The sequence below is a fragment of the Anabrus simplex genome, chromosome 2, assembly GCF_040414725.1.
Source record: "Anabrus simplex isolate iqAnaSimp1 chromosome 2, ASM4041472v1, whole genome shotgun sequence".
NCBI classification, from domain to species: Eukaryota; Metazoa; Arthropoda; class Insecta; order Orthoptera; family Tettigoniidae; genus Anabrus; species Anabrus simplex.
Window position 1 is genome coordinate 968,202,596 of NC_090266.1, and position 12,241 is coordinate 968,214,836.

A 12,241-nucleotide genomic window follows, 5' to 3' on the forward strand; every position below is an offset into this window, starting at 1 on the left:
TAATAAGAATGAAATGTTATTATGTAGCGAATGTGAGTTCAGTCTAACATCCACAACTCTGTCCACACTGATATCAGATATAGAAATTAAATTTGAACACTGTTAGTAACAGTAGTGAACAGTTCAATAATAACTTACCTATCGACTTCCGTCTCTCCTCAGCCTCCTCATGATATAGCGTATCATTTCTTCCGTCCAGGAAATATTCCTTATATACTTCTACTACATTAGGGAGTGTTTTCATTTATAAGGGTCCCAAAAATACGTTCCACTTGACTTGCTTTCATTCATCGCATTCATTTCTTCCAACTAAACGAAGTTTCTCTCAACAAATGAAAAGGCAAAATTAACGATTGTAGGATTCCACTACTAAGTATCCATTCAAGATGTTCACTCTACTCCAACCATCTGCACCACATTCGACGTGCGATCCCTCCCTGCCGTGCCCTTAAAATGCTCCTTTAACACGTAAAAGCCTAATTATCTGGTAAACTGTCCACATGGACATTTTTGTAAGAAATTATATTCTAAGTGGACTCGTAGGGCTCGTTACCTAATAGCACTAACATTTTAGGCAGTGTATTCACTTAGTCGCACATGAAAATTTTTCCAGTTTACTCTTTTCAATAATTCTTGCTCTCGTGATAAGTTTATAATAACATATAGCATAGACTATAATTAATTTTGGAAGAAATACATTTTCGAGCGGTGCAATAATTACTGAAGTAGGTTGATTTGTTTCCAAGGTTAACCTCCACATACAAAAAACTCACAACCTTTCTTTTTAAAAAATATTAGTGTAGATTAAAACATTGGTTATAACATATAAATTTTGAAAATAGGAGAAGCAGTGCCATGAACATAGCAACATAATGTACGGTATCGGTACTGAGTATGTTTAAAGGCGGAGAAATCTGATGCGGAAGTTTGAAGTTGTAGATTACAGTGTCTATAATACGAAAGCAGAACTTAAGACTGTATAATATAACAACTTAGGTTCTTATACCCAGCGTCAGTAATACTGATCTTAAGAGATGGCGTACCCCTGAAAATGCGGGGCGCAGTTTCCGTTGAAACGTAGGGAGCTACGAACCTAATTGGTCCACGGCCAGTAAACCCTAGAAATTATTCTATGTTTACTAAGACAGTATAGTTTGAATTAAGAACATCAATGATGAAATAAGTGTTAATGAATCATAATTATATTAATATAGTGACAAAGTTATCAATTTTACACATTTGAAGGTTTATAAATCGCCGTAGACTGGTTACTCAACATCCACGACTGTTATTACGTCTGTACATACATCTATTCCATCATAAATATGACAGACAGAAGGTTCTTTCGTCAACAAGCAGTAGGTACGAGGGGACGGCAGGGTTTAAAATAAATTGATTTTGATTAGCTTAAATGTATCAGTTTAGAGAGTCATCACTGGAAGACATGAGGCAATGCTTTTTCGTATTCAGAAATCATTGTTTAATTCAATAACATGTGATGACAGAAATGTTTATATATTGACATCCAGGCCAGCGTCACACATCTTAAAATGACTAAGTATTTAAATAAGATCAGGATCACTAGATGCCTTCTCTCTCATGTTAGACGTAGCCCACCCGAAAAATAACCACTTCTTGCAACGAGTCTCATCACCATCGAATGAATAACAAGATATGGAAGAGAAAACATTACCCAAGTATTGTTTAAGTACTTCGAATGCCGAAAGGCACAAAAGTGTGTGTGACGATAGTGTTGGACTTGAATCCAAGTATCCAATGATTTCCTGTGCTTTGCATCAAAATAGATTAGGTAACGTACCTGATTCAGTTCTGGAGGCCTAACGTATATTTTATTTTTCAGGTTACTTATATGAAGAGGTCCGATGACCTTCGATGTTAGGCCCCTTATAACAAAAAGCAAGCACTTATATGAAGGGTGAGTCAGTGGTAAAGTACAAGGAAGGATTTTATAAGGATTAAAATTATGCATACATTGGTAATATTCGTTTTCTGATAATGTAATCCATATTTTATTACAGAAAAATATTTTAGGAATTAGTGTTAAAGAAAGAACATTATTTCTAACATTTTATCATAGTTGAAAGTTTCTTTTATATGTCAAACGATTTGATTATATGATGGTACAGACAATGTAAATTATACTTAATACGCCAGATAGGCCTACTTATAACTAAAATACACAAATCATTTAATTCTGTCAAATATCTTCGTCTCATTAATAAAAATGTCCTCTTATATAAAGATTCGTGTCAGAGTGTCAGTTTTTGTAATACCCTTACATTTGAAAACATCATACATTACAATATATAAAATAACAAAAAGATTTACACAAAAATATAAATAAATAATCGATACACATATCGTATTTGGTAATTTTTTTCATGAAAACAATTACTTAACACTGGCAGAACAATACTCTAAAGATATAACAGGCGTGATTTTAAGGAATATCGTGGAGCAGATAAAAATATAAAATAGTGTACTAGAGGAAACGATCAGTGCTAAAGGTAAAATATTTTACAAAGGAGTATGTATTAACTCCCAGACTAGAAGATTTAGGGAAGAACACACACGACTACAGTGTTTCTAACTGACACACACAAGCCGTAGGAAAACTTGCCACTGTTAGTCGAGGACAAGCTTCCGGTGTATCAGGATCCCACGTTACTAAGTGGTGGTAAGTGAAGCGCTGTTCACACCTGGATGCTTTGTAGGCATGTCGAAAGCTTCCTGAGCGGGTGCACTTATTTACCCCTGAGCAGGGTTTGTTAGGAGAACGACATACATCCACTGATATGGGCTGTACGACGTGACCAGCTGCTTGCACAACTACAAACCATCTTCCAGAGACCGCGTCTCGAACGTACCCAGGCAGAACACGAGCAGCGTCAGAAGAGCAAGCAGCTCGTCTCTCACCTACTGCAGTGGAAGTACCGTTAGCCCATGACCACACCTGAAACAAAATGAAGACGGTTTTTAGTAAATCCTGGAAGGGCATATATTAATGAAAATTAACGACTTCCATAAACATAATTTATACTTCAGATTAACAAGCCCTAAAATCAACACCAATAAACAAGTGATGTAACTCTAACCCCCAAGAAAGCGTTAGCCAAGAAAGGAAGCGCTGTGTAAGCAAATACTTTCAGAACGAGCTAAACACAGAGTATTTTGAAAATACAACACATATTAATTTTATTCAAGACCCTCCTTGGCTTAGGTGGCGCCGAACCGGCCTCTCACCGCTGGGTTCCGTGGTTCAAATCCCGGTCACTCCAAGTGAGATTTGTACTGGACAAAGTGGAGTTGGGGACAGGTTTTTCTCCGGGTACTCCGGTTTTCCCTGTCATCTTTCATTCCAGAAACACTCTCCACTATAATTTCACTTCATCTGTCAGTCATTAATCATTGCCCCAGAGGAGTGCGACAGGCTTCGGAAGCTGGAACAATTCATATGCTGCTAGATGGAGGCTTCATTCATTCCATTCCTGACCCGGTCGAATGACTGGAAACAGGCTGTGGATTTTCATTGTCATTAATTTTATTCAATGAATTCGGACACAAGTCCAATTTTAAGTCGAACTGAAAATTCCTTTTCTAAAAACTCTTTTCATATTTTTAATGTTCACAATATAATTATTTGAGATTTCAACATGTTTTCCTTTCATTCTGAATTCTGTGAGATGCACCTGTGGGCACCACAGGTACTTTTAAACGTAATATGTATTTTCGATTATTAGACAAGGGCATTCCTGACTTGAAAAGTTCGCAGCACTCTGCATATCACTACCATCACCATTTTGATCTCAATTTCCATCAGTATTAGTGTTTTTCCATTTTCCTCTGCTTCTTCATCTACATATATCACATAATCTTCTTCTTATGAACCGTACAAGTCAGTGACTTCTTTCATTTCACTCTCACTTTCACATTGTACCATACGAAGCACTTGTGCAACATGTTCCTCTCTCATAGCTGTGAGCTTGCATTCGGGAAATGGTGGGTTCGAATCCTACCGCCACCGTAGGAAGCCCTGAAGTTGGTGAACTCTTCTGATCTTCACACACAGCAGGAACGGTGAAAAAACACAGAATATAAAATAGAGAAAAACGCTATTGCCGAGCAAACACGAGTGAGTGAGAGTATAATCCAGCACTATATTGCTTGTTTTGGAGAAGAATGGTGATATTTTCCACATATTCTGACGGTGTCCGGAATTTTGTTGTAAGGCATTGCGGAGGAGAATGATGGATCGGCTGCGCTATAGGAACCACCGGCGTTACTACTCAAACGTGATTGACGCGCCGCCAACCAATCAGATACGAGCCAGGCACGTACGGCCAGCCCCTCTCTGCCATCACTACGACATCTCATTGAAGTCCTTCCGAGAGTGCGAGAAAGATCTGGAAATTGAACCCAGCTCATTCCAAATGAAGCCTTCTTCTTTCGTAAAATATCTCAAGGTGCTGACCTCCCTATTTAAGGTGGGCCAGACGAGCTCAAGTGCGTTCTCGGTCAGCTTTGACAGACAATTGGGAAGTGAGGGTTCTGCCCGTGGAACTGAGCATTTCGGTCTGTTCTGACTGTCGTCGATGGGTTGAGCCTCTCGTGTTCAACTTCTGTGGAGTTAAGTTCGTGTCTCTGGCGCAGCATGGGAGAGTTCGACGAGGATTCGGCAAGAGACTGTGAACGAAGAATTGTGTAAGTGTACGGATGGTGTACGATGTGCAGATTTGTCTAACTGTGTTGTCAGCTATCTGTGGCTGTGGTAATGTACAACATGTATAATTATGGAACTGCCTTAGAGTAAATAGAGGATGGTTGCCTAGTTGTACTTCCTCTTAAAACAATAATCACCACCACCACACCTTAGAGTAAAAGTGACGACTGTGGAACAGTGTGTAATGTATACTGTGTAGCTAGCGTGATTGTGTTAGTTTGTGAGTGGTAGGTGAACAACCAGTGTTACTTAGCGAGAGAAGGCAGAGTGAAAACTGGTGCACTTGTGTGTCTGTGCAGTACAGTGGACTACAGAAAGCGCCGGTGTGCCATCAATTCCCTCCGGTATTCATGATTGCAGTAAAGAGGAGTTCAGCTACGTGAACTGCGGCGCACTCTGAACAGCTTTATCGCAGCTAAAGAGGAAGAAGGAATGGTTTGAGGCGTGTGGGATGTACCGATTCCCGAGAAACAGGAAACAAAAATCTGGTGTTAATTATTCATTGTTATTAATACCAACTGACGCCTTGGACATCGTAATGTTAATGATCGACTTTACATAATTAGTCACAGATTATACACAATACAATTTCGGCTGTATAATACGAAAAACTATATTAAAATAATTATAGTTTTTGTGAAGGCCAGCCATGCTCTAACATAAAAAGGCAAGAACATAATACAATGTTCTCTGCAATTTAGAAGAGAGTCATAAAGAATAATATGTTGACTTTTCTGCATTTTCCGTTCCGTTTTCAACTAATTAATCATTTTCACGAAGTAACTTCTGGGCAACGTGAAATCGAAGACTGCATGTTATGTTGTGATCTAACACGGTAATTCGTGAGTTGGGCTTAGCAAGTTTCATAAGAGAAAAGAATTGTTGGCACATATATGTCTAACCGAACATAAATAATATCCGTGCAGCAAGTGCGTACAAGCTCGGGTTTCTGTCTTAGAAGACATTCTTGCAAAAAAATAGCCAAATATTGCTTGTGTTTGTATTTATCCTACGACAAATCTTCACGTAGTAGATTTAGCAGTTCTATTTTGTACCTGGGTTAACACTGCTGACACCGCTGTGCATGGGGTTACAAACATTTGAGAAGTAGTAGAAATTTTCTCTACATCTTGAAACCTGGACTTGTATTGTGACGAAGGTTTTGCAGAATGTTCGCATACTCTTTAAAGAGAGTAATATCAGGAGAACGCACGTTTTTGTCATCGAGAGCTTTTCAGCTGACTGGCCTCTCTAGTTCCGTAATCACAACGCCGTTTGTCTACCAAAAATCACATTACTCAAATCTCGCCTTACGTCACACGAAGTGACAGACTTGGTCTTCGTTCCGACACGTCACACCGCCTGAAACTGTCTTCCCCTCATGTATCGTCTAAGAATTAGCGGTAAATAAATGTCAGTCATAGAATTTAATGCTACGAGTTGTTATAATCATTTTACCAGCCCCCGCAAATTTACAGTATGATTAAAGGTGATATCCCAAATTTAACATTAATATTTCGTCTTTGCCGGGACAAAACCTCCTACGTGAAATATTTTGGCTTAGAACTTTGCCGGTAAGTTTCTGTCATCTAAGGTGCAATATTGTCCTTTTTTGCTATATGTTTTACGTCGCAGAAATATTGTGTGAATATGGTCAAGGTATTCTCGCTCTTCATAACGTATGTGCTGCGGGTCAGTATATCTCCAAAAATATTATCACATAAGAGGTTTTGTCCCGGCAACGACGATTTACTGTTATTTGCAATTATGGTACGCTTATATTTTAACATATTTGAGTGTCCTCATTGGTTTATTTTATGGTCATCCGGTAAAGAATGTTTAGAGGTGGTTCTCTCCACCGATTGTACTACCCAGGAATTGAGCTGAATGTCAGTAACAAATAGACCAGTTGCACCAGCAGAAGGTAAAGGAAATGTGAGCACTAATTCCCATGCAGTTTGTTTTATATATCAGTAAAATATCAAAAGAAAGCTTCGTGTGTCTACAGTATATTCATTCGACTGGCAAGGCCACTGCTTTCAATAAGTATTAAATACGAGGTATAAATTATTTATTGTCGTTTGCCTTGAATGTGAATAGAGCGTATAGTCATCAATATTCCTGATAACTATGTTTTGAATAAATGCAAATACTATCTGATCTTCATTTTACTGTGATAGTAACGCTAAATAGTTAATTATCAACCCGTAACAGGCGATTCTTTACATGTTTTCTATGATGTTGTTGCGGTTAATGTTGTTGTTCTGAAATCGTCTAAGGACAAACGGCATTGTGACATTCAGCGTGTTTTGGGGATAAGTACTGTACAAATAACCTTACGGAACGTAGGGATGAATACCCGCAGTTCGTAAAATATGACCCTTTTCTTTAATTTAGCAAATGTTATTTTCCGACGGAGGAAATCGAAGTAGAATACGTTCTTTGTGAAGTACAAATTACCGAGCGAGATGGCCATGCGGTTAGGGGAGCGCAGCTGTGAGCATGCATCTGGGAGATAGTGGATTTCAATTCCAGTTCTGAAGATGGTTTTCCGCGGTTTCCTATTTTCACACCAGGCAAATGCTGGAGCTGTACCTTAATTTAGGCCACGGCCGCTTCCTTCCTACTCCTAGGCATTTCCTATCCAATCGTCGCCATAGAAACAATATGTGTCGGTGCGACGTAAAGCAAACGAAAAAAGTGGATAGTAACGTCTTTTGCCCCTCGGTATATACCACCCAACATACCGCGCTTCAGGTAATAAAATATGTTTGCGTAAAGTGTCCAAGTACATCACTGCACTGCAGCTGTGCACCTCACTTCTCTGTCACTTCAGGAATTATTCTGCATGCGTATGTGTAAGTACTAAGTACATTACTTCATTGCAGCTGTACACATCTCTTCCCTGCGGCTTCAGGACGTATTCTGAATGCGTAATGTGTAAGAAGCAATTCAGAAGTGTCTGTTCACTTGTGGTATTTCCACATCCAAAAAATAAATCAGTATGTCGTCCACATGCATCACAGTAGTTGTATATTATCGACTGCCATGACCAATCGGGACCAGGAATATGTAATTTCCCAACCATGGGTGCCTTGCACGAGCCTTTTATTTTACGTCTCTTGCTCGTTTTTTTTTTTTGCTAGGGGCTTTACGTCGCACCGACACAGATAGGTCTTATGGCGACGACGGGATAGGAAAGGCCTAGGAGTTGGAAGGAAGCGGCCGTGGCCTTAGTTAAGGTACAGCCCCAGCATTTGCCTGGTGTGAAAATGGGAAACCACGGAAAACCATCTTCAGGGCTGCCGATAGTGGGATTCGAACCTACTATCTCCCGGATGCAAGCTCACAGCCGCGCGCCTCTACGCGCACGGCCAACTCGTCCGGTCTCTTGCTCGTTTCCCACAACTTTCTTTTGAATAGACACTCCTCAATTTCGAGTACATCAGTGCACTGCAGCTTCAGACATTATGTCTGCGTAAGTTCAATGGAAAAGTTCTATGTACAAGACCCGAACGTTTTCACACTGGAGAGATAGTGTAACGTTTGCTAGCAAAGCCCTATGTCGTTCGTCATTAAATACTACCTGAGCTACAAACATCAAATCTTCAACTCTAATTTTTTATTCTTGACATGGTATGAATTCAGGACCCTACCAATAAACAGCAGAAAGAAATATTTCTACTTGTCTCCTAGAAATCCTGAATACTACGTCCATTATCGATAAATACACACAGGGACTTGAAATAAAGCAATATACTTATTCGTTCGTGGAGAGAATTTGGGACATCTTCCAGAAAGCCATTATAGCCACCGTAACCGGAGTTCCTAATTATCTCACGGATGATTCCATTTCACACCCAGCTATGAAGTATTATCTAGTCGTATGTTACATACGCGGGTAGGTACAGTATTAAATCATCGGAAACTCTGTGTTCCTTCGAAAAAATTCAACGAAGAAAGATATCAAATGTGACATTTCCTACATAGTAGACGAATCGACAGTAAGTGACTAAAGATGTAGAATCGATTTTGCAAGCAACACGTTGGACATACAGCGCACGAATATGCGTAGAATGCAAGTGTCGGCCAAGCCCAAGAATTCACTGTTTACTTAAGAGCGACTGTTCATCCATTACACCAAAAAATCCTAGGCCCATTTGAAGGCAATATTGTGGTAAAGAAATACGGCAGTAAATGGTTAAGTTAATGGTGTAACAACACCTGTATCGGAATTTAAAATGTAACTAAGAACAGATAAATGAGGATGATGAACTATTTCATGATTGGCTGCAGACAATAACCGTTACCATTTGGAATACAGTTATATGAAGAGTGGTTCGTGGAGATTAATGAACTGTTGAGTAGTGTATACACACAGAAATAACCCAGTGGCAAAACTAATGTGATACGGACTCGCCTGCCAAAATAAAATTTCGGGCCCCCCTCTAATAAAAATTCGGCCCCTCTAATAAAAAAATTCGGGGCCCCTCTAATAAAAATTCGGGCCCCCTCAAATAAAATGTAAAAATCTAGAAATAATTAACATAAATTTAATTACAGCAGGTAGAAATAATGACACACGAGTATGTTTTCAAGTTATGTAAACAAAGGGATCATTCGTTACCTCATGATTATTAAAAAAAAGTAAAGTGTAATACGTTTTGTTTGGCTGAGCTGCTGAGCTGCCAGCCATGCACCACTTAGATCTTCGTACGTAACTTTAAATAGTTTCATTTTTTAATAACTTCAGAACTATGCTCTGTAACTGACACCGAATCCTATCAAAGAAGAGCTTATTTCAATAGAAGTAGCATGACCATATGAGTGTTTCTTACAAATGACAGATTTTCATTAATAGATAACGTCGTCAAGTAATTTCTTATTTACTTTATAGGTGGCTGATGATCCTACCGTGTAGCTGAAATGTTATAAAGTGTGAAATCAGAGTCGCTGATCCTCTCAGTTATATATTTTTATTATGAAGGGTGGGAAGTCAGAGTTTGACGTCATTTCCTTCATAACTGTTCGGATTGTATAAATGATTTGAAAGTGGGATCGATGTGTCAAAGAGGGTTATTGAACCCTTTATACTGAGTTGGTCCTGGTGTGAATCTTCTGCACACATATAGAAATCACGAAAGGAAAATAAAAGTTTTTCAGAACAGGAGGTGATTTACCTGGATATTTAAATCTTTTCATCCGACTACGAAAGAGAGATTTCTAAGGTCTTGTTTCATCTTTCCTTATAAGAATGGGAATGCTGGAATGGCAGGAAATATTTTGTCATGTTACATTATTTTAAAGATTTTCATCTCATAATCCTACCTCCATAAGAATTGACCCTATCAAAGAAGAGCTTATTTGCAACTAATCATTGTCCAGTGGTATTAACTGTCAACGCTTTTAAGCCATGGTATGATACGTGAGTACACAATGGGATGACTCAGTCATTATTTTAATGTCTTCTGGTTCATTCTTAACAAACTTGAAAGCATAAGAATTTAAGTTCATTCATTGTTATAGCAGCAGGTGGGCTGTTCTTCAATGTGATGAATGAGGTCTTCATATACCGGTATAGTTGATTGTTTTTTAAATACGAAGACGTCGATGATAAATTATTTGAGTTCAAATGTATGGTTTCGTGAGTGATATGTTCTGAAATATTACTTTTACAACTAATTAAATTTAAAATGAATGTCTCTTTACGGACAATCACCCGTAATGATAACACACCATGTTCACGTAGAAGACAGTAGACCTGCAGTCTCTTGTATTAACTATAAGAGTAAAATTAAGGAATACATGTGGATTAATTATATCATCCCGCAGATAATCATTTTGGGGAACCTGAATCCTTGTCAACTGGGCTTGCACTTCCTTAAAGAAGTAGCTCTCTATACAAACTAGAAAAATTCCTTTTAAACTATTTTCTTAATATGAAATACTAATAATTTCTCAAATGCTGATTATTACACTTATGTTGGGATTAAAAACCAGGAATCTATTTGTAATGATATTTAAGGAGAACGACCAACATAAATCATTGCCACGGCGAATAGGCAATGATTAACAATACTTATTTATGATTTGCAGACTGGAAAGTCCTCATTAGAGTAGGAGAATGATGGATATCCCAAGAATAGTTAGTTATAGGAAGTAGAAGAAAACTTACAAGAGACCAGATTGAGAAGATGGTGGTAGAAAAATCGGCAATATAGAAAATTGGGCTATGATCATTAAGGGGTCCAATAATCTTTAAAGGGGCCGATGACCTTAGATGTGAGGCCCGTTTAAACAACAAGCATCATCATCATCATCATCATCAGCGAATCTTCAAGGATTGTTACACCATCGGGTTTGGGGCTATGAGTTACAGTCCTTACTTCTTGAAATGTAAGTAGTCACCCTATCGTGCACATAATTTTTCTATAGCAGTGGGCCTGTCGTAGTCAAATGACCCTTTGAGCTCTACCGGCGGTAGCATAGCTACCGACAGACCCTGCCCCTCAAGTCTGACAGGTCAAAGATGATGACACACTCAATGAGGGATACCCTAGTCCGCTTGGTAAGGGATTGTTCAAAGGGTTAACAACTTCTTCCTGGAAAAACGATTATATTGCGGAACTAAGGAATAATGAAATTTAGCCGGAAAACTGGAAAACGACCGTGGCAACGGAAACACATCGTGGATATGGCTGACAAGGACATGTAATGTACAGGGGAACCTCGATATCTCGTAACACCTTGTAACGTTCCAGACGTCACAGTGTAATTATGTTAATTTTATTATGTGTAATTAATTCAGGAATTTAACGTCATGATATTTATCTTGGTATGTAATTTTATTATAATTCATGTTTAATCATTTGCTCACTATCATTTCATTACTTTGTAACTACGACTTGTAAACGAGGGCTGAATATCCTAATATTCACTTAGATTCTTGCGACATTCGTTTAAATTTAACTTGCAGTAGATTTCCTCTATCTTGCCACATCACCGAGGAAGAAGGAAGGACAAATTTAGACACCAAATTCTGGGAAAAGCGAGCACGTGTTCAAGCGTTGTAACGACAGCTACCGTATTTCGACCAGAATAATTCAAACTGATCACCGCCTATATTTTCAAAGGAGCGTCATGTTGCCATGGATACTGAGTGAAAGGGCTAATAGAAGAACAGTTGATATCTTGGTTGGGACCCATCTACTCTAATATCTGGAGTGGGGAGAGACGTGTCAACTGATTGGACCACGTGTAGCGACCTGTAATTAGAGCCAGAGAAGGTTATAAAAGGGCGTGTTGGAGCTCTTGGCATCATTCGTCTTCTGCATTCGTTATTATTAATCTTCTTGATTCTTCGATCTTGTATTTCGCTGTAGGTCTGAGAACTTGTCTTATGGTTGTTGTACCATAGTGGACTAGTGTGATAGTTTATCACTTCTACATTAATTACTTCGTTACCACGACGTGGTACTTAGGAATTTCTGAATGAGGGGT

General features: G+C 38.7%; 1 protein-coding gene across 1 annotated transcript in view; it reads right to left on the reverse strand.

Moving 5' to 3' along the window:
• Positions 1-2,106: 2,106 nt before the first annotated feature.
• The window catches only part of LOC136863225 (uncharacterized), a 166,677-nt gene continuing 156,542 nt past the window's right edge, over positions 2,107-12,241 (reverse strand). The window contains exon 3 of the mRNA XM_067139593.2: positions 2,107-2,974. Within this exon, the coding sequence (XP_066995694.2) occupies positions 2,597-2,974 (378 nt within the window). The 3' untranslated portion in view covers positions 2,107-2,596. The remainder of the gene's footprint in view (positions 2,975-12,241) is intronic.